The sequence below is a fragment of the Orcinus orca genome, chromosome 8 (assembly GCF_937001465.1).
Source record: "Orcinus orca chromosome 8, mOrcOrc1.1, whole genome shotgun sequence".
In the NCBI taxonomy this organism is placed as follows: domain Eukaryota; kingdom Metazoa; phylum Chordata; class Mammalia; order Artiodactyla; family Delphinidae; genus Orcinus; species Orcinus orca.
In genome coordinates, this window is record NC_064566.1 from 82,672,295 (window position 1) to 82,695,985 (window position 23,691).

At 38.1% G+C, this 23,691-nt stretch overlaps 1 protein-coding gene across 11 annotated transcripts in view; it reads left to right on the forward strand.

Annotated features, from left to right (window-relative positions):
- Positions 1-23,691, forward strand: part of GRIA4 (glutamate ionotropic receptor AMPA type subunit 4) — a 517,460-nt gene that overhangs the window by 371,643 nt on the left and 122,126 nt on the right. For 10 of the 11 annotated variants that reach the window (XR_007478959.1, XM_004284005.3, XM_033413422.2 and 7 more), the window contains one exon: positions 4,378-4,431. The exons of the other annotated variant lie outside the window; for it this stretch is intronic. Coding sequence is in view for 9 of the 10 variants with exons in the window: in XM_004284005.3 (XP_004284053.1) it covers positions 4,378-4,431 (54 nt within the window). In the remaining variant the exon portion in view is untranslated. The remainder of the gene's footprint in view (positions 1-4,377; positions 4,432-23,691) is intronic. 11 annotated transcript variants of the gene reach the window in all.

Consider the following 23,691-nt stretch of genomic DNA (forward strand, 5'->3'; position numbering starts at 1 on the left):
CTTTGTCTCTTTTAATAGTCCTTATTTTAAAGTCTATTTTTTCTGATATGAGAATTGCTACTCCAGCTTTCTTTTTGTTTCCATTTGCATGGAATATCTTTTTCCATCCCCTTACTTCAGTCTGTATGTGTCTCTAGGTCTGAAGTTGGTCTCTTGTAGACAGCATATATATGGGTCTTGTTTTTGTATCCATTCAGCTAATCTGTGTCTTTTGGTGGGAGCATTTAGTCCATTTACATTTAAGGTAATTATCGATATGTATGTTCCTATTACCATTTTCTAAATTGTTTTGGGTTCGTTATTATAGGTCTTTTCCTTCTCTTGTGTTTCTTGCCTAGAGAAGATCCTTTAGCATTTGTTGTAAAGCTGGTTTGGTGGTGCTGAACTCTCTCAGCTTTTGCTTGTCTGTAAAGGTTTTAATTTCTCCATCAAATCTGAATGAGATCCTTGCTGGGTAGAGTAGTCTTGGCTGCAGGTTTTTCTCCTTCATCACTTTCAGTATGTCCTGCCACTCCCTTCTGGCTTGTAGGGTTTCTGCTGAGAGATCAGCTGTTAACCTTATGGGGATTCCCTTATGTGTCATTTGTTGTTTTTCCCTTGCTGCTTTTAATATGCTTTCTTTGTATTTAAGTTTTGACAGTTTGATTAATATGTGTCTTGGTGTATTTCTCCTTGTATTTATCCTGTATGGGACTCTCTGTGCTTCCTGGAGTTGATTAACTATTTCCTTTCCCATATTAGGGAAGTTTTCAACTATAATCTCTTCAAATATCTTCTCAGTCCCTATCTTTTTCTCTTCTTCTTCTGGAACCCCTATAATTCAAATGTTGGTGCATTTAATGTTGTCCCAGAGGTCTCTGAGACTGTCCTCAGTTCTTTTCATTCTTTTTTCTTTATTCTGCTCTGCAGTAGTTATTTCCACTATTTTATCTTCCAGGTCACTTATCCGTTCTTCTGCCTCAGTTATTCTGCTATTGATCCCATCTAGAGTACTTTTAATTTCATTTATTGTGTTGTTCATCATTGCTTGTTTCATCTTTAGTTCTTCTAGGTCCTTGTTAACTGATTCTTGCATTTTGTCCATTCTATTGTCCATTCTATCTCCAAGATTTCGGATCATCCTTACTATCATTATTCTGAATTCTTTTTCAGGTAAGCTGCCTATTTCCTCTTCATTTGTTAGGTCTGGTGCATTTTTATCTTGCTCCTTTATCTGCTGTGTGTTTTTCTGTCTTCTCATTTTGCTTATCTTACTGTGTTTGGGGTCTCCTTTTTGCAGGCTGCAGGTTCGTAGTTCCTGCTGTTTTTGATGTCTTTCCCCAGTGGCTAAGGTTGGTTCAGTGGGTTGTGTAGGTTTCCTGGTGGAGGGGACTAGTGCCTGTGTTGTGGTGGATGAGGCTGGATCTTGTCTCTCTAGTGGGCAGGTTCACGTCTGGTGGTGTGTTTGGGGTGTCTGTGGTCTTATTATTATTTTAGGCAGCCTCTCTGCTAATGGGTGGGGTTGTGTTCCTGTCCTGCTAGTTGTTTGGCATAGGTTGTCCAGCACTGTAGCTTCCTGGTCGTTGAGTGAAGCTGGGTGCTGGTGTTAAGATGGAGGTCTCTGGGAGATTTTCGCCGTTTGATATTATGTGGAGCTGGGAGGTCTCTTGTTGACCAGTGTCCTGAAGTTGGCTCTCCTACCTCAGAGGCAGAGCCCTGACTCCTGGCTGGAGCACCAAGAGCTTTTCGTCCACACGGCTCAGAATAAAAGGGAGAAAAAGTAGAGGGAATTAGTAGAAGTATGAGGAAAGAAAGAAGGAAAGGAGGGAAGGAAGGAAGGAAGAAAGAAAGAAAGAAGCAAAGAAGGAAAGAAGGAAAGAAAGGAGGGAGGGAGGGAGGGAGGAAGGAAGGAAGGAGGGAAAGAAGGAAAAAAGACAGAAAGAAAGAAGATACAGTAAAAATAAAATAAAGTATAATAAAATTATTGAATTAAAAAATTCTTATTTAGAAAAAAAAAAAAAAGGGACAGATAGAACCTTAGGACAAATGTTGGAAGCAAAGCTATACAGACAAAATCTTACACAGAAGCATACACATACACCCTCACTAAAAGAGGTAAATGGGGAAAAATCATAAATCTTGCTGTCAGAGACCACCTCCTCAATTTGGGATGATTCGTTGTCTAAAGGAGGGAAGGAAGGAAGGAAAGAAAGAAAGAAAGAAAGAAAGAAAGAAAGAAAGAAAGAAAGAAAGAACGAAGGTAAAGTATAATAACATTATTAAAATTAAAATTGATTATTAAGAAAAAACATTTTTAAAAAAAACCATGGACGGATAGAACCCTAGGACAAATGGTGGAAGCAAGACTATACAGACAAGATCTCACACAGAAGTATACACATATACATTCACAAAAAGAGGAAAAGGGAAAAAAATCATAGATCTTGCTCCTAAAGTCTACTTCCTTAATTTGGGATGATTGGTTGTCTATTCAGGTATTCCACAGATGCAGGGTATATCAAGTTGATTGTGGAGCTTTAATCCGCTGCTTCTGAGGCTGCTGGGAGAGATTTCCCTTTCTCTTCTTTGTTCTCACAGCTTCCAGGGGCTCAGCTTTGGATTTGGCCCTGCCGCTGCGTGTAGGTCGCTGGAGGGCGTCTGTTTTTTGCTCAGACAGGGCGGGGTTAAAAGAGCCGCTGATTCGGGGGCTCTGGCGCACTCAGGCCGGCGGGGCGGGAGGGGACGGCGTGCGGGGCGGGCCTGCGGCGGCAAAGGCCGGCGTGACTTTGCACCAGCCTGAGGCCCGCTGTGCGTTCTCCCGGGGAAGTTGTCCCTGGATCCCAGGAACCTGGCAGTGGCGGGCTGCACAGGATCCGCGGAAGAGGGGTGTGGAGAGTAACCTGTGCTCGCACACAGGCCCCTCGGTGGCGGCAGCAGCAGCCTTATCGTCTCCCGCCCGTCTCTGGGGTCCACGCTTTCAGCCGCGGCTCGCGCCCGTCTCTGGGGTCCGCGCTTTCAGCCGCGGCTCGCGCCCGTGTCTGGGGTCCGCGCTTTTAGCCGCGGCTCGCGCCCGTCTCTGGGGTTCGCGCTTTTAGCCGCGGCTCGCGCCCGTCTCTGGAGCTCCTTTAAGCAGCGTTCTTAAACCCCTCTCCTCACGCACCAGGAAACAAAGAGGGAAGAAAAAGTCTCTTGCCTCTTCGGCAGGTGCAGACTTTTCCCCGGAATCCCTCCCAGCTAGCCGTGGTGCACTAACCCCTTCAGGCTATGTTCAAGCCGCCAACCCCAGTCCTCTCCCTGCGCTCCAGCCTCAGCTCGCAGCCCCGCCCGCCCCGACGGGTGAGCAGACAAGCCTTTCGGGCTGGTGAGTGCCGGTCGGCACCGATCCTCTGTGCGGGAATCTCCCCGCTTTGCCCTCCGCACCCATTGCTGTGCACTCCTCCGCGGCTCCGAAGCTCCCCCCTCCGCCCCCCGCAGTCTCCGCCCGCGAAGGGGCTTCCTAGTGTGTGGAAACTTTTCCTCCTTCACAGCTCCCTCCCACTGGTGCAGGTGCCGTCCCTATTCTTTTGTCTCTGTTTTTTCTTTTTTTTTCTTTTGCCCTACCCAGGTACGTGGGGAGTTTCTTGCCTTTTGGGAGGTCTGAGGTCTTCTGCCAGCGTTCAGTAGGTGTTCTGTAGGAGTTGTTCCACGTGTAGATGTATTTCTGGTGTATCTGTGGGGAGGAAGGTGATCTCCGCGTCTTACTCTTCCGCCATCTTCAAGGTCCCCTGTCCTTATTCTTTTTATCATAATAAAATATTGCTATATCCATAGGAAAGTGAGAATTACCTAGGTATTCTGTGGTATCAGAGGTATCTAAAAACAGAGATTTTGCCTAGAAAAATCTTACCTGCTTTTCAGGACAACGATCCAATCTACTCATAGAAAATGATTCTCACCAGTTGAGGCACCTAACAGTCTATCATGAATTCTTATAAATCATCAATAAATTAAGTACATCTAAATTCTTTGAACCAAAATAATTTTCTTTCTTATGTTAAAGTATTCTTTTTTAGAAATATATGTAAACTATTGGTTTGTCTCATAACATTGTCATTCTCTTTGAGGGGATTATAGCATAGTAGTTTTCTGAACAAGATATAATGAAATGATTGGTCATTTATACAGTGGGATTGAAATTACAGGGTTTTTGTTTTTTTTTTTACTTCAACCACTTAATTTTTAGTGTGGCTTATGAATTTCTTATAATTAGGATAAATCACTTTCATAAGAGAAACGATATCATTTTCTCAACATGTTTCCACATGGCATTATGCTAGAATAGTTAAAATTCTGTTTTTAAAAATATGATCATTCAGTAAAGTTAAATTGGTTTTCTCATATTTCCTTATATCTTCACAGATTGTGAGTGTTGGAAAGCATGTTAAAGGCTACCATTATATCATTGCAAACTTGGTAAGAACTCTTTATTTTCTATTTTTCATAAGAATTGCTCAGACATTCAAGATTATGTTAACTGTGCCTTGAAATAGTGCTCTATTATTAAACTATATTACTTACTAAGCTTTTTATAACACATAGGATAGTACTCTTATGTGTCCACAAAAAAATTAATGGTCAATCTAAGAAAGAAATGGAAAATTTTATTTAGGCCTACCTGAGGATTATAACCTGCTAGTTATCTTTCAGAAAGCTCTGAGGACTGTTCTGCCCATTAGAGGTCAAAGCAACGAGATTTTCTGCACAACTTAGAGGTCAAAACATAATTTTTTGAGATAAAGGGTTATGAATCAAAGTAACATATTGACAGTTTACATAGTCCAACAAGGCAATAGTGGGTCATTGTGACCCCTTACAGGATTGAGAGAGGAATGTTATCTCCTAATCTCCTAAGTAGTTAGCTTGCTGGTGCCAGTAGGAAATTGCTTCTTTTTCTTTCTTTCTTTCTTTCTTTTTTTTTGTGAGTAGGCATTCCTGGGTCTTCTAAGAGAATCTAGGTAATATATTAATGTATAATGCAGATGCACACTGCACACTAAAGGGGAGGAGGTGGTAGCTCAAATGGTGGAAAAATTTTGTTAAGTTTTTCTTGTCTTTCCTTAAAAACAATTGTATTTCATTAATCACAGTGATCATATTTCTAATTCAATATATTTTGGTGCAGATAAGCTTGATATCTGCCATAGTGACCTTTAAAGCTAATTATAATGTTTGTTTTACTACGATATTACTTGGCAAATTAGATAATGGCCTTTTGTCTGTGTGAATGATAAATGTGCTACTCTATGGATGAAGATTGTCAATACTTAGATGTATTACAAGAATGATTAAAATTGATGACCCATGTTTTTTAATTTTATGAAAAACAAGTTTGAAATGGCTATTTAAGAAAGTCTTTTGTTGGGAGTAATCCAAATTATTTTAATACTGTCAACTTTTCACATATATATAGATGTTTATTGTTTGTACAACATACAGGCATTAGTATAAAATTCTTAAAGGTGTAAGTCAAGTCCTTTTAGATTTCTTGGCAAGGCTCAAGTATTTCTTGTTAACTTTGCAAGTGCGGGGGAAAACTGACCATGCAGAGGGCCATTCTCCTTGATTTATCAGAGTACCCTGATAAAAAGGGCAGTATCATATCTTCCCTAAGGGCTTGATCTCAAAAGTGGTTTATCCTAGAGAAGTTAAGAATGTGTTCTCCTTTTCCTCTTTTCCCACCACATATTTCTTTGGTGAGGATCTTGCACTCAAAGCATGGAAAGAACAAAATGCTGCAAAACAGATTCATATTCATCCACTCTTTTCATGTGGCAAGTGGGCCATCATACTTTGAGACAGGAATTTTAAGTCTTTAGTGAACTAGGTTTCACTATGGAGTTGAGATATTAAAATACATCAGTAAACTCTAAAGTTTTATTGTATTGTGTTTCTTGAATAAAGTATAATTTTGTTACTTAATATTATCATGAAAATACTGAGAAATTTTTACTTGTTTTTTCCATTGCTTTTAGTAGGCCTGTAGTCTGGATGTTTCAAAATATTTTATAAAACTATAAATCTTAAAGCAAATATATCCTGATATTAATCACCATAAGAGAAAAAGAGAGACATTTATTGATGTGACTTATAATGTCACAATGACATTATACAAGGAGACTCTAGCAAATAGAAGGTTTTAATACCATCTATTCTTTCCAAACAATGGAATTCAGAAGGAAAAAAAAAGACAATATGTTACAGATTATCATGCCAGAACGGAATTGCTGACATTGACAAACCAATACAAAATTAAAAGAATTAATAGTTATAATATCCTAATGGGTATAACAGCCTGTATTAAACAGCCCTAGTAGATGGCATCACATTCAAGTCATCTATATAACGACTAAGTAACAACATATGAAGTAGAAAAGACTGATTTAGTTGGAGGGATTATGATGGAGACAAGGGAAGCTCCTAAACTCCCTTCCTTCCACAGACACACATACAGAGCAATTCCTCTGAGAAAAATCCAGAAACTAGCTGAATGACTCCTACACATCAGGCAGCTGAGCAAACACCCACACAGAAATGGGTTGGAAAGGGTGAGGCACACTCTTTCCATAAACACTACTCCCAGCATAGTGCCATACAATTGGAAGGGAATCCCCAACCCTCAGCTTCTACATGAAGAGCAAAGGACTTGGACCACATGTTTAACACCTCAGTTTTTAAGGCTGCCACTCAAGAGAGAGCCCCTCAAAAACACCTAGGTCCAAAAGCCAATGGGACATGCATCCACATGACCACAGTGGTGTGAAACTAGAAATTAATTACAAGAAAAAAACTGGATAATCTACACATATGTGGAGATTAGCCAAAGGCTCCTGACAACCATTGGGTCAAAAGAAATCAAGAGTGAAATAAAAAAGTACCTTGAGACAAATGCAATTAGAAATGGAAACATACCATGCCAGAACATATGGAATACACCTAAAGCAGTTCTAAAAGGGAAGTTTATAGAAATAGATGCCAACATTAAATAAAAATAGAGAAATCAAATAAAGAACTTTATACCTCAAGGAACTAGAAAAATGAGAAAAAACTAAGCTCAAATTTAGGTGAGGGAAGGAAATAACAAAGATCAAAGTGGAGATAAATGAAATAGAGACTAAAAAGACAATAGAAAATATCGATGAAGGTAGTTTTAAAAGATAAACAAAATTGACAAATCTTTAACTAGACAAAGGAAAAAGAAAACTTTTAAAAATCATAAAGGTAAGAAGATCAATTGCAGCTAATACCACAGAAATACTAAAGATCATAAGAAACTACTATGAACAATAATACTGACAAATTATATACCCTAGAAGAAATGAATAAATACCTAGAAGCATAAAACATATCAAGCATGAATTATAATTAAAAGGAAAATCTGAACTAACCAATAACAAGAGAGTAGTTTGAATCAGTAACCAAATCACTCCTCCACAAAAAAGTCAAGGACCATATGGCTTCATGGATAATTTCTACCAAACCTTTAAACAAGAATAATTACCAAAACTTTTAAAATTATTCCAATAAATAGAAGCAGAGAGAACACTTCCAAATTTACTTTCAAGGCCAACATTACACTGATACCAAAGCCAGACAATGACACTACAAAAAAAGTAAATTTCAGACTGATTGTTGAACATAGATGCAAAATCCTCTACAAAATATTAACAAACCAAATTAAACAGTACATTAAAAGGATGGAACGAAGATCATATCAAGATCAAGAGGGATTTGCCCAGAGATGCAAGGATGGTTTGATATCAGCGAATTGACCAATGTGATGGCACCACATTACAAAAAGAATAAAAATCATATGATCATCTCAATAGAGGCAGAAAAAGCTTTTGACATAATTCACATCATTTCATGATAAAAAAATCTCAAGAACCTGAGTATAGAAGGAACATACTGCACTATAAAAAAGGCCATGTATGACAAGCCCACATCTAACATCATATCTAATGTTGAAAAGCTGAAAGCTTTTCATTTAACATGAGGATGTCTTCTCTCACCACTATTTTTCTTTTTTTATTTTTATATTTATTTAGTTATTTATTTATTTTTGAATTTTATTTTATTTTTTTATATAGCAGGTTCTTATTAGTTATCCATTTCATACATATTAGTGTATATATGTCAATCCCAATCTCCCAATTCATCACACTACAACCACCACCCACCCCCGCCACGTCCCCCCTTGATGTCTATACAGTTGTTCTCTACATCTGTGTCTCAATTTCTGCCCTGAAAACTGGTTGATCTGTACCATTTTTCTAGGTTCCACATATATGTGTTAATATACAATATTTGTTTTTCTCTTTCTGACACTTCACTCTGTATGACAGTCACTAGATCCATCCACATCTCTACAAATGACTCAATTTCGTTCCTTTTTCTGGATGAGTAATATTCCATTGTATATATGTACCATATCTTCTTTATCCATTCATCTGTCAATGTGCATTTAGGTTGCTTCCATGTCCTGGCTATTGTAAATACTGCTGCAATGAACATTGGAGTATGTGTGTCTTTTTGAATTATGGTTTTCTCTGGGTATATGCCCAGTAGTGGGATTGCTGGGTCATATAGTAATTCTACTTTTAGTTATATTAAGGAACCTCCATAGAGTTCTCCATAGAGGCTGTATCAATTTACATTCCAACCAACAATACAAGGGGGTTCCCTTTTCTCCACACCCTCTCCAGAATTTAATGTTTGTAGATTTTCTAATGATGCCCATTCTAATTGGTGTGAGGTGATACCTCAGTGTAGTTTTGATTTGCATTACTATAATAATTAGTGATTTTGAGCAGCTTTTCATGTGCATCTTGGCCAACTATGTGTCTTCTTTGGAGAAATGTCTATTTAGGTCTTCTGCCCATTTTTCGATTGGGTTGTTTGTTTTATTAATATTGAGCTGCATGAGGTGTTTATATATTTTAGAGATTAATCCTTTGTCCATTGATTCATTTGCAAATATTTATCCCATTCTGAGGGCTGTCTTTTCATCTTGTTTGTACTTTCCTTTGCTGTGCAAAAGCCTTTAAGTTTCTATAGCTCCCATTTGTTCATTTTTCTTTTCATTTCCATTACTCTAGGATATGGATCAAAAAAGATCTTCCTGTGATTTATGTCAGAGTGTTCTTCCTAAGTTTTCCTCTAAGAGTTTAAGTGTCTGGTCTTACATTTAGGTCTCTAATGCATTTTGAGTTTATTTTTGTGTATGGTGTTAGGGAGTATTCTTTTTTTTTTTTTACATCTTTATTGGAGTATAATCGCTTTACAATGGTGTCTTAGTTTCTGCTTCATAACAAAGTGAATCAGTTATACATATACATATGTACCCATATCTCCTCCCTCTTGCATCTCCCTCCCTCCCAACTTCCCTATCCCACCCATCCAGGTGTTCAGAATGCACCGAGCTGATCTCCCTGTGCTATGTGTCTGCTTCCCACTAGCTATTTATTTTACGTTTGGTAGTGTATATATGTCCATGTCACTCTCTCACCTTGTCACAGGTTACACTTTCTCCTCCCCATATCCTCAACTCCATTCTCTAGTAGGTCTGTGTCTTTATTCCCATCTTACCCCTAGATTCTTCATTACAATTTTTTTTCTTAGATTCCATATATATGTGTTAGCATATGGTATTTGTCTTTCTCTTTCTGATTTACTTCACTCTGTATGACAGACTCTAGGTCCATCCACCTCACTACAAATAAATCAATTTCACTTCTTTTTATGGCTGAGTAATGTTCCATTGTATATACGTGCCACATCTTCTTTATCCATTCATCCGATGATGGACACTTAGGTTGTTTCCATCTCCTGGCTGTTGTAAACAGAGCTGCAATGAACATTTTGGCACATGACTCTTTTTGAATTATGGTTTCCCCAGGGTATATGCCCAGTAGTGGGATTGCTGGGTCATATGGTAGTTCTATTTGTAGCTTTTTAAGGAACTTCCATACTGTTCTCCATAGAGACTGTACCAATTCACATTCCCATCAGCAGTGCAAGAGTGTTCCCTTTTCTCCACACCCTCTCCAGCATTTATTGTTTCTAGATTTTTTGATGATGGCCATTCTGACTAGTGTGACATAATATCTCATTGTAGTTTTGATTTGCATTTCTCTAATGATTAATGATGTTGAGCATTCTTTCATGTGTTTGTTGGCAATCTCTATATCTTCTCTCAGGAAATGTCTGTTTAGGTCTTCTGCCCATTTTTGGATTGGGTTTTTTGTTTTTTGTTATTGAGCTGCATGAAGTCTTGTAAATTTTGGAGATTAATCTTTTGTCAGTTGCTTCATTTGAAAATATTTTCTCCCATTCTGAGGGTTGTCTTTTGGTCTTGTTTATGTTGCCTTTGCTGTGCAAAAGCTTTGAAGTTTCATTAGGTCCCATTTGTTTATTTTTGTTTTTATTTCCATTTCTCTAGGAGGTGGATCAAAAAGGATCTTGCTGTGATTTATGTCATAGAGTGTTCTGCCTGTTTTCCTCTAAGAGTTTGAGAGTATCTGGCCTTATATTTAGGTCTTTAATCCATTTTGAGCTTATTTTTGTGTATGGTGTTAAGGAGTGTTATAATCTCATACTTTTACATGTACCTGTCCAGTTTTCCCAACACCACTTATTGAAGAGGCTATCCTTTCTCCACTGTATATTCCTGCCACCTTTATCAAAGATAAGGTGACCATATGTGCGTGGGTTGATCTCTGGGCTTTCTATCCTGTTCCATTGATCTATATTTTTGTTTTTGTTCCAGTACCATACTGTCTTGTACTGTAGCTTTGTAGAATAATCTGAAGACTGGGGGCCTGATTCTTCCAGCTCCGTTTTTCATTCTCAAGATTGCTTTGGTTATCAGGGTCTATTGTGTTTCCATACAAATTGTGAAATTTTTTGTTCTATTTCTGTGAAAAATGCCAGTGGTAGTTTGATAGGTATTGCATTGAATATGTAGATTGCTTTGGGTAGTAGAGTCATTTACACAATGTTGATTCTTCCAAGAATCCAAGAACATGGTATACGTCTCCATCTATTTGTATCATCTTTAATTTCTTTCATCAGTGTCTTATAATTTCCTGCATACAGGTCTTTTGTCTCCTTAGGTAGGTTTATTCCTAGATATTTTATTATTTTTGCTGCAGTGGTAAATGGGAGTGGTTTCTTGATTTCACTTTCAGATTTTTCATTATTAGTGTATAGAAATGCCAGAGATTTCTGTGCATTAATTTTTTATCCTGCTACTTTACCAAATCCATTGATAAGCTTTAGTAGTTTTCCGGTAGCATCTTTAGGATTCTGTATGTATAGTATCATGTCATCTGCAAACAGTGACAGTTTTACTTCTTGTTTTCCAATTTGGATTCCTTTTACTTCCTTTTCTTCTCTGAGTGCTGTGGCTAAAACTTCCAAAACTCTGTTGAATAAGAGTGGTGAGAGTGGGCAACCTTGTCTTGTTCCTGATCGTCGTGGAAATGCTTTCAGTTTTTCACCATTGAGGATGATGTTTGCTATGGGCTTGTCATATATGGCCTTTATTATGTTGAGGAAAGTTCCCTCTATGCCTACTTTCTGCAGGGTTTTTATCATAAATAGGTGTTGAATTTTGTCAAAAGCTTTCTCTGCATCTGTTGAGATGATCATATGTTTTTTCTCCTTCAATTTGTTAATATGGTTTATCACATTGATAGATTTGCGTATATTGAAGAATCCTTGCATTCCTGGAATAAACCCCACTTGATCATGGTGTATGATCCTTTTAATGTGCTGTTGGATTCTGTTTGCTAGTATTTTGTTGAGGATTTTTTCATCTATGATCATCAGTGATATTGGCCTGTAGTTTTCTTTCTTTGTGACATCCTTGTCTGGTTTTGGTATCAAGGTGATGGTGGCCTCGTAGAAGGAGTTTGGGAGTGTTCCTCCCTCTGCTGTATTTTGGAAGAGTTTGAGAAGGATAGGTGTTAGCTCTTCTCTAAATGTTTGATAGAATTCGCCTGTGAAGCCATCTGGTCCTGGGCTTTTCTTTGTTGGAAGATTTTTAATCACAGTTTCAATTTCAGTGCTTGTGATTGGTCTGTTCATATTTTCTATTTCTTCCTGATTCAGTCTTGGCAGGTTGTGCATTTCTAAGAATTTGTCCATTTCTTCCTGATTGTCCGTTTTATTGGCATAGAGTTGCTTGTAGTAATCTCTCATGATCTCTTTTATTTCTGCAGTGTCAGTTGTTACCTCTCCTTTTTCATTTCTAATTCTATTGATTTGAGTCTTCTCCCTTTTTTTCTTGATGAGTCTGGCTAGTGGTTTATCTATTTTGTTTATCTTCTCAAAGAACCAGCTTTTAGTTTTATTGATCTTTGCTATTGTTTCCTTCATTTCTTTTTCATTTATTTCTGATCTGATTTTTATGATTTCTTTCCTTCTGCTAGCTTTGGGGTTTTTTTGTTCTTCTTACTCTAATTGCTTGAGGTGCAAGGTTAGGTTGTTTATTTGAGATGTTTCCTGCTTCTTAAGATGGGCTTGTATTGCTATAAACTTCCCCCTTAAAACTGCTTTTGCTGCATCCCATAGGTTTTGGGTCGTTGTGTCTCCATTGTCATTTGTTTCTAGGTATTTTTTTTATTTCCTCTTTGATTTCTTCAGTGGTCACTTCATTATCAAGTAGTGTATTGTTTAGCCTCCATGTGTTTGTATTTTTTACAGATTTTTTCCTGTAATTGATATCTAGTCTCATGGCATTGTGGTCAGAAAAGATACTTGATACAATTTCAATTTTCTTAAATTTACCAAGGCTTGATTTGTGACCCAAGATATGATCTATCCTGGAGAATATTCCATGAGTGCTTGAGAAAAATGTGTATTCTGTTGTTTTTGGATGGAGTGTCCTATAAATGTCAATTAAGTCCATCTTGTTGAATGTATCAGTTAAAGCTTGTGTTTCCTTATTTATTTTCATTTTGGATGATCTGTCCATGGGTGAAAGTGGGGTGTTAAAGTCCCCTACTATGTATGTGTTACTGTCAATTTCCCCTTTTATGGCTGTTAGTTTTTGCCTTATGTATTGAGGTGCTCCTATTTTGGGTGTTTAAATATTTACAGTTGTTATATCTTCTTCTTGGATCGATCCCTTGATCATTATTTGGTGTCCTTCTTTGTCTCTTCTCATAGGCTTTATTTTAAAGTCTATTTTGTCTGATATGAGATTTGCTCCTCCAGCTTTCCTTTGGTTTCCATGTGCATGGAATATCTTTTTCCACCCCCTTACTTTCAGTCTGTATGTATTTCTAGGTCTGAAGTGGGTCTCTTGTAGACAGCATATATATTGGTCTTGTTTTTGATCCATTCAGCCACTCTGTGTCTTTTGGTGGGAGCATTTAATCCATTTACATTTAAGGCAATTATCGATATGTATGTTCCTATTCCCATTTTCTTAATTGTTTTGGTTTGTCATTGTAGATCTTTTCCTTGTCTTGTGTTTCTTGACTAGAGAAGACCCTTTAACATTTGTTGTAAAGCTGTTTTTGTGGTGCTGAACTCTCTCAGCTTTTGCTTGTCTGTAAAGATTTTAATTTCTCCATCAAATCTGAATGAGATCCTTGCTGGGTAGAGTAATCTTGGTTGTAGATTTTTTCCTTCATCACTTTAAATATGTCCTGCCAGTCCCTTCTGGCTTGCAGAGTTTCTGCTGAAAGATCAGCTGTTAACCTTATGGGGATTCCCTTGTGAGTTATTTGTTGTTTTTCCCTTGCTGCTTTTAATATATTTTCTTTGTATTTAATTTTTGACAGTTTGATTAATATGTGTCTTGGCGTGTTTCTCCTTGGATTTATCCTGTATGGGACTCTCTGTGCTTCCTGGAGTTGATTAACTATTTCCTTTCCCATATTAGGGAAGTTTTCAACTATAATCTCTTCAAATATTTTCTCAGTCCCTTTCTTTTTCTCTTCTTCTTCTGGAACCCCTATAATTCAAATGTTGGTGCATTTAATGTTGTCCCAGAGGTCTCTGAGACTGTCCTCAGTTCTTTTCATTCTTTTTTCTTTATTCTGCTCTGCAGTAGTTATTTCCACTATTTTATCTTCCAGGTCACTTATCCGTTTTTCTGCCTCAGTTATTCTGCTATTGATCCCTTCTAGAGCATTTTAAATTTCATTTATTGTCTTGTTCATCATTGCTTGTTTCAACTTTAGTTCTTTAGGTCCTTGTTAAATGTTTCTTACATTTTCTCTATTCTATTTCCAAGATTTTGGATCATCTTTACTATCATTATTCTGAATTCTTTTTCAAGTAGACTGCCTATTTCCTCTTCTTTTGTTAGGTCTGGTGGGTTTTTATCTTTCTCCTTCATCTGCTATGTGTTTTTCTGTCTTCTCATTTGCTTATCTTACTGTGTTTGGGGTCTCCTTTTTACAGGCTGCAGGTTCGTAGTTTCTGTTGTTTTTGATGTCTTTCCTCAGTGGCTAAAGTTTGTTCAGTGTGTTGTGTAGGCTTCCGGTGGAGGGGACTAGTGCCTGTGTTCTGGTGGATGAGGCTGGATCTTGTCTTTCTGGTGGGCAGGTCCACATCTGGTGGTGTGTTTCGGGGTGTCTGTGGATTTATTATGTTTTTAGGCAGCCTCTCTGCTAATGGGTGGGCTTGTGTTCCTGTCTTGCTAGTTGTTTGGCATAGAGTGTCCAGCACTGTAGCTTGCTGGTCATTGAGTGAAGCTGGGTGTCAGTGTTGAGATGGAGATCTCTGGGAGATTTTCACCATTTGATATTACGTGGAGCTGGGAGTTGTCTTGTGGACCAGTGTCCTGAATTTGGCTCTCCCACCTCAGAGGCACAGCACAGACTCCTGGTTGCAACAACATGAGCCTTTCATCCACACGGCTCAGAATAAAAGGGAGAAAAAGTAGAAAGAAAGAAAAAAAGAAAGAGCGTAAAAGAAAAGAAAATAAAGTAAGATAAAATAAAATAAAGTTATTAAAATAAAAAATAATTATTAAGAAAAAATTTTTTAAAAAAAACAGTAGGATAGAACCCTAGGGCAAATGGTGAAAGCAAAGTTTTACAGACAAAATCTCACACAGAAGCATACACATACACACTCACAAATAGAGGAAAAGGGGTAAAAATAATAAATCTTGCTCTCAAAGTCCACCTCCTCATTTTGGGATGATTCATTGTCTATTCATGTATTCCACAGATGCAGGGTACATCAAGTTGATTGTGGAGATTTAATCCACTGCTCCTGAGACTGCTGGGAGAGATCTCCCTTTCTCTTCTTTGTTCACACAGCTCCCCGGGCTCAGCTTTGGATTTGGCCCCGCCTGTGTATGTAGGTCACCAGAGGTGTCTGTTCTTTGCTCAGACAGGACAGGGTTAAAGGAGCAGCTGACTCGAGAGCTCTGGCTCACTCAAGTTGGGGGAAGGGAGGGGTTGTGGATGCAGGGCGATCCTGCTGCAACAGAGGCCAGCAGGACTTTGCACCAGCCTGAGGTGCGCCATGCGTTCTCCCAGGGAAGGTGTCCCTGGATCCCGGGACCCTGGCAGTGGCGAGCTGCACAGACTCCCCTGAAGGGAGGTGTGGATAATGACCTGTGCTCACACACAGGCTTCTTGGTGGTGGCAGCAGCAGCCTTAGCATCTCATGCCCGTCTCTGGGGTCCATGCTGTTAGCCGCGGCTCACGCCCATCTCTGGAGCTCCTTTAAGCAGCGCTCTTAATCCCCTCTCCTCACACACCAGGAAACCAAGAAAGAAGAAAATGTCTCTTGCCTCTTCGGCAGGTCCAGACGTTTCCCCGGACTCCCTCCCGGCTAGCCGTGGTGCACTAACCCCCTGCAGGCTGTGTTCATGCTGCCAACCCCAGTCCTCTCCCTGTGCTCTGAGGGAAGCCTGAGCCTCAGCTCCCAGCCCCGCCTGCCCCAGTGGGTGAGCAGACAAGCCTCTTGGGCTGGTGAGTGCCGGTCGACACCGATCCTCTGTGCGGGAATCTCTCCACTTTGCCCTCCACACCCCTGTTGCTGTGCTCTCCTCCGCAGCTCTGAAGCTTCCCCCTCTGCCACCTGCAGTCTCCACCCATGAAGGGGCTTCCTAGTATGTGGAAAGCTTTCCTCCTTCACAGCTCCCTCCCACTGGTGCAGGTCCCGTCCCTATTCTTTTGTCTCTGTTTATTGTTTTTTTAATTTTTCCCTACCCAGCTGTATGGGGAATTTCTTCCCTTTTGGGAGGTCTGAGGCCTTCTGCCAGCGTTCAGTACATGTCCTGTAGGAGTTGTTCCACGTGTAGATGTATTTCTGGTGTATCTGTGGGTAGGATGGTGATCTCCACATCTTACTCTTCCACCGTCTTCCCAGAAGTCCCTGTAGGGACTATTCTAACTTCATTCTTTTATATGTAGCTGTCCAGTTTTCCCAGCACCACTTATTGAAGACACTGTCTTTTCTCTATATCCTTACCTCTTTTGTCATAGATTAGTTGACCATAGGTTTGTGGGTTTACCTCTGGGCTTTCTATCCTGTTCCATTCATCTATATTTCTGTTTTTTGTGCCAGTACCATACTGTCTTAATTACTGTAGCTTTGTAATATAGTCTGAAGTCAGGGAGTCTGATTCCTCCAGCTCCGTTTTTTTTCATCAAGACCACTTTGGCTATTCAGGATCTTTTGTGTCTCCATACAAATGTTAAGATTTTTTTGTTCTAGTTCTGTAAAAAATGCCATTGGTAATTTGATAAGGATTGCACTGAATCTGTAGATTGCTTTGGGTAGTATAGTCATTTGCACAGTGTTGATTATTCCAATCCAAGAACATGATATATCTCTCCATCTGTTTGTATCATCTTTAATTTCTTTCATCCATGTCTTATAGTTTTCTGCATACTGGTCTTTTGTCTCCCTCGGTAGGTTTATTCCTAGGTATTTTATTCTTTTTGTTGCCGTGGTAAATGGGAGGGTTTCCTTAATTTTCCTTTCAGATATTTCATCATTAGTGTATAGGAATGCAAGAGATTTCTGTGCATTAATTTTGTATCCTGCAACATTACCAAATTCATTGATTAGCTCTAGTAACTTTCTGGTGCCATCTTTAGGATTCTTTATGTATAGTATCATGTAATCTGAAAAAAGTGACAGTTCTAATTCTTCTTTTCCAATTTGTATTCCTTTTAATCTTTTTCTTCTCTGATTGCCATGACTAGGACTTCCAGAACTATGTTGAATAATAGTGGTGAGAGTGGACCTCCTTGTCTTTTTCCTGATCCTAGAGGAAATGCTTTCAGTTTTTCACCATTGAGAATGATGTTTGCTGTGGGTTTGTTCTGTATGACCTTTATTAGATTGAGGTAGGTTCCCCCTAATCCCACTTTCTGGAGAGTTTTTATCATAAATGGGTGTTAAATTTTGTCAAAAGCTTTCTCTGCATCTATTGAGATGATCATATATTTTTTCTTCTTCAATTTGTTAATATGCTGCATCACATTGATTGATTTGCATATATTGAAGAATCCTTGCACTCTTTGGTTAAATCTCACTTGATCATGGTGTATGATCCTTTTAATTTGTTGTTGGATTCTGTTTGCTAGCATTTGTTGAGGATGTTTGCATCTATATTCATCAGTGATATTGGTCTATAACTTTCTTTTTTTATAGTATCTTTGTCTGGTTTTGGTATCATGGTGATGGTGACCTCATAGAATGAGTTTGGGAGTGTTCCTTCCTCTGAAATTTTTTGGGAGACTTTGAGAAGGATGAGTGTTAGCTCGTCTCTAAATGTTTGATAGAATTCACCTGTGAAGCCATTTGGTCCTGGACTTTTGTTTGTTGGAAGATATTTAATCACAGTTTCAATTTCGTTACTTGCGATTGCTCTGTTCCTCCCTGGTTCCGTCTTGGAAGCTTATTCCTTTCTAAGAATGTGTCCATTTCTTCCAGGTTGTCCATTTTATTGGCATTCAGTTGCTTGTAGTAGTCTCTGAGGATGCTTTGTATTTCTGCAGTGTCTGTTGTAACTTCTCCTTTTCCTTTCTAATCTTATTGTTTTGAGTCCTCTTCCTCTTTTTCTTGATGAGTCTGGCTAATGATTTATCAATTTTGTTTTTCTTCTCAAAATACCAGCTTTTAGTTGGTTTTTTTTTTCAGCTTTTAGTTTTATTGATCTTTGCTATTGTTTTCTTTGTTTCTATTTCATTTATTTCTGCTCTGATTTTATGATTTCTTTCCTTCTACTAACTTTGGGTTTTGTTTGTTCTTCTTTCTCTAGTTCTTTTCAGTGTAAGGTTAGATTGTTTATTTGAGTAGTTTGTTGTTTCTTGAAGTAGGATTGTATTGCTATAAACTTCCCTCTGAGAACTGCTTTTGCTGCACTCAATATGTTGTGGATTGTCTTGTTTTCCTTGTCATTTGTCTCTAGGTATGTTTTGGTTTCTTCTTTGATTTCCTCAGTGATCTCTTGGTTATTTATTAATGTATTCTTTAGCCTCCATGTGTTTGTGTTTTTTACTTGTTTTTCCCTGGAAGTGATTTCTAACTTCACAGCATTGTGGTCAGAAAAGATGCTTGATATGATTTCCATTTTCTTAAATTTACTGAGGCTTGATTTGTGACCCAAGATGTGATCTATCCTGAAGAATATTCCATGCGCATTTGAGAAGAAAGTGTAATCTGCTGTTTTGGGATGGAATGTCCTATAAATATTAATTAAATCTCTGGCCTATTGTGTCATTTAAAGCTTGTGTTTCCTTATTAATTTTCTGTTTGGATGATCTGCCCATTGGTGTAAGTGAGGTGTTAAAGTTCCCCACTATTATTGTGTCACTGTCAATTTCCTCTTTTATAGCTGTCAACATTTGCCTTATGTATTGAGGTGCTCCTATGGGGGGTGGAGATATGTTTATAACTATTATATCTTCTTGTTGGATTGATCCCTTGATCATTATGTAGTGTCCTCCCTTGTTTCTTGTAACATTCTTTATTTTCAAGTCTATTTATCTGATATGAGTATTACTACTCCAGCTTTCTTTTGATTTCCATTTGCATGGAATATCTTTTTCCATCCCCACACTTTCAGTCTGTATGTGTCCCTAGGTCTGAAGTGGGTTGCTTGTAGACAGCATATATATGGGTCTTGTTTTTGTATCCATTCAGTGAGCCTGTGTCTTTTGGTTGGAGCTTTTAATCCATTCACGTTTAAGGTAATTATTGATATGTACATTCCTATTACCATTTTCTTATTTATTTTCAGTTGTTTTTGTAGGTTCTTTTCTTCTCTTCTGCTTTGCACTTAGAGAAGTGCCTTTAGCATTCGTTTTAGAACTGGTTTGGTGGTGCTGAATTCTGTTAGCTTTTGTTTGTCTGTAAAGCTTTTGATTTCTCCATCAAATCTGAATGAGATCCTTGCTGGGTAGAGTAATCTTGGTTGTAGGTCCTTCCTTTTCCTCACTTTAAATATGTCATGCTACTCCCTCCTGGTTTGTAGAGTTTCTGCTGATAAATCAGTTGTTAGCTCTATGGGAGTTCTTCTTTATGGTATTTGTCATTTTTCCCTTGCTGCTTTTAATAATATTTCTTTGTCTTTAATTTTTTTCAATTTGATTACTATGTGTCTCGGTTTGTTTCTTCTTGGGTTTATCCTGTATGGGACTCTGTGCTTCCTGGACTTGGGTTGCTCTTTCCTTTCCCAAGTTAGGGGATTTTTCAACTATAATCTATTCAAATATTTTCTCGGGTCCTTTCTCTCTCTCTTCTCCTTCTGGGACCCCTATAATGCAAATGTTGTTGCATTTAGTGTTGTCCCAGAGGTCTCTTAGGCTGTCTTCATTTCTTTTCATTCTTTTTTCTTTATTCTGTTCCACAGCAGTGAATTCCACCATTCTATCTTCCAGGTCACTTATCCATTCTTCTGCCTCAGTTATTCTCCTACTGATTCCTTCTAGTGTATTTTTCATTTCAGTTATTGTATTGTTCATCTCTGTTTGTTTGTTCTTTAATTCTCTAGGTGTTTGTTAGACATTTCTTGCATCTTCTTAACCTTTGCCTCTATTCTTTTTCTGAGGTCCTGGATCATCTTCACTATCATTATTCTGAATTCTTTTTCTGGTAGGTTGCCTATCTCAACTTCATTTAGTTGTTTTTCTGGGGTTTTATTTTGTTCCTTCATCTGGTACATAGCCCTCTGCCTTTTCTTCTTGTCTATCTTTCTGTGAATGTAGTTTTTGTTCCACAGGCTGCAGGATTGTAGTTCTTGTTTCTGCTGTCTGCCCTCTGGTGGATGAGGCTATCTAAGAGGCTTGTGCAAGTTTCCTGATGGGAGGGACTGGTGGTGGGTAGAGCTGGCTGTTTCTCTGGTGGGCAGAGCTCAGTAAAACCTTAATCTGCTTGTCTGCTGATGGGTGGGTCTGGGTTCCCTCCCTGTTGGTTGTTTGGCCTGAGGTGACCCAACAATGGAGCCTACCCAGGCTCTTTGGTGGGGCTAATGGTGGATGCCGGGAGGGCTCATGCCAAGGAGTACTTCCAGAACTTCTGCTACCAGTGTCTCTGTCCTCACAGTAAGACACAGCCACCCCTTGCCTCTGCAGGAGACCTCCCAAAACTAGCAGGCAGGTCCGGTTCAGTCTCCTATGGGGTCACTTCTCCTTCCCCTGGTCCCGATGTGCACAACACCCTGTGTTTGTCCTCCAAGAGTGGCATCTCTGTTTCTCCCAGCCTTGTCAAAGTCCTGCAATCAAATCCTGCCAGCTTTCAAAATCTGACTGTCTAGGAATTCCTCCTCCCATTGCCAGACCCCCAAGCTGGGAAGCCTGACATGGGGCTCAGCACCTTCACTCCAGTGGGTAACTTCTGTGGTTTAAATGTTCTCCAGTTTGTGAGTCACCCACCCGGCAGTTACAGGATTTGATTTTATTGTGATTGTGCCCCTTCTACCATCTCACTGTGGCCTCCCCTTTGTCTTTGGATGTGGGGTATCTTTTATGGTGAGTTCCAGTGTCCTCCTGTCAATGACTGCTCAGCAGTTAGTTGTGATTCTGGTGCTCTTGCAAGAGGGAGTGAGCACACGTCCTTCTAGTCTGTCATCTTGATTCAATCTCTCACCACAATTTTTCAATATAGTGCTGAAGTCCTAGCCAGAGCAATGAGCCAAAAAATAAATAAATAAAAGGATTCAATTTAGAAAGGAAGAAGTAAAATTGTCTGTATATAGATGACATTATAGTATTGATAGAAAAAATCACCAAAAAAGACTCCAAAAGAAATTTTGAGAATAAATGACTTCAGTAAATTTGCAGGATACAGAATTAATATAGAACTCAGTTGTGTTTCTATACAATAACAGCAAACTCTCAGAAAGAAAAATTAAGAACAGCTGGAGGCATTACATTTCCTGATTTCAAACTCTATTACAAAGCTATAGTAATCAAATCAATATTGTATTGGAATAAAAACAGACACATAGATAAATGGAACAGAATATAGAGCTCAGGAATAAACCCCAGCATATATGGTCACTTAACTTTCAACAAAGGAGTGAAGAATATACAATAAGGAAAGGTTAGTCTCTTCAATAAATAATGTTGGGAAAACTGAATATGCACATTCAAAAGAATGAAAATGGACCTTTTTACTATATAAAATGGATTATTGAAAATAAGATCTGAAACTGTAAAACTCCTAGAAGAAAAGCTAGGGGATAATCCCCTTGACTTTGGTCCTGGCAATGAGTTTTTGGATCTGATACCTAAAGCACAAGCAAAAAAAAAAACAAAAAACCAAATAAGTGAGACTACATCAAATGGAAAAGCTTCTACACAGCAAAGGAAACCATCAACAAAATAAATAGACAATCTACTGAATGGGAGAAAATATTTGCAAACCACATATCAAATAAAGGGTTAATATTGAAAATATACTAGGAATTCCTACAACTGAATAGCAAAACTCAAGTAATTTAAAAATGGACAAATGACCTAAGACATTTTTCCAAACAAGACAAATTATCAACAGATATGAAAAGATGCTCAACATAATTACTCATCACAGAAATGCAAATCAAAACCCCAATGAGATACCACCTCAAACCTCAAATTCGTTAGGGTGGCTATTATCTAAATGGATAAATATATATTATATATATATATAAAAACATGGTATAACATGGTCATTATAGTTATTAATACTATATTATTGATATTTGCTAAGAGAGTAGAAATTTTGTTCTCATCAAAAAAAGAAATGTGAAGTGTTGGGTGTGTTAATTAAATCAATGGTGGGTATCTTTCACAGTGTGTACACATATCAAATCATCAATTGTACAGTTTGAATATATCGCAATTTTATTTGTCATGTATCCCTCAATACAGTTGAAAAAATACTGATTTAATGAGAATAGTAAGAACTGATTCCTAAAATAAAAATTCTTACTGGTTAGTGAAGGCTACAAATATTCTAGAAAGTTTCAAATATTCTGTAGTCATAAAGTTGAAAATCAAAACAGAAAGTATGAAGTCCAATTCATATTTAACAAAAAGAGAAGAATGAAACAAGGCAAACATCAATATGGGATGTTTAAAATTATATCATGAATTTACAAGCATATTATTTTTATAATTGAAGTATAGTTCATTTACAATATTGTGTTAATTTTAGGTGTACAGCATAGTGATTTAGGTGTGGGGTTTTTTGCAGATTATATTCCATTATAGGTTATTATGAATTATTGAATGTAATTCCCTGTGGTATACAGTAAATTCTTATTCCTTATCTATTTTATATATAGTAGATTTGTATCCATTAATCCCATACTCCTAATTTGTTTCTTCTCCTTCCCTCTACACTTTGGTAAACATAAGTTTCTTTTCTATGTCTGTGAGTCCATTTCTGTTTTCTATATAGATTCATTTGTATTCTTTTTTAGATTCCTCATATAAGTGATATCATATAGTATATGTCTTTTTGCTGTCTGACTTACTTCACTAAGCATAATATTCTCTAGGTCCATCCATGTTGCTGCAAATGGCGTTATATCATTCTTTTTATGGTTTCGTAATATTCCATTGTGTATATATATATATATATATATATATATATATATATATATATATCCCATATATTTTAAGCCAGTTGTCTGTTGATGGACACATGGGTTGTTTCCATGTCTTGACTGTTGGAAATAGTGCTACTATGAACATTGGGCTGCATGTATCTTCTTGGATATGTGCCCAGGAGAGGGATTTCTATATCTTATGGTAGTTCTATTTTTAGTTTTTCAAGGAATATTTATTCTGTTTCCCATAGTGGCTGCACCAATTTACATTCCTACAAACAGTGTGCAAACTCTTTCTAGCAATTATTATTTGTAGATTTTTTTTTTTTTTTTTTTTTTTTGCTGTACTTGGGCCTCTCACTGTTATGGCCTCTCCCATTGTGGAGCACAGTCTCCGGATGCGCAGGCTCAGCAGCCATGGCTCACGGGCCCAGCCACTCCGTGGCATGTGGGATCCTCCCAGACTGGGGCATTTGTAGGCCGACTCTCAACCACTGAGCCACCAGGGAAGCCCTATTTGTAGATTTTTTGATGATAGCCTGTTGTGAGATGATACCTCAATGAGATTTTGATTTGCATCTTTCTAATAATTAGTGATGTTGAGCATCTTTTCATGTGCCTATTGGTCATCTGTATGTCTTCTTTGGAAGAAA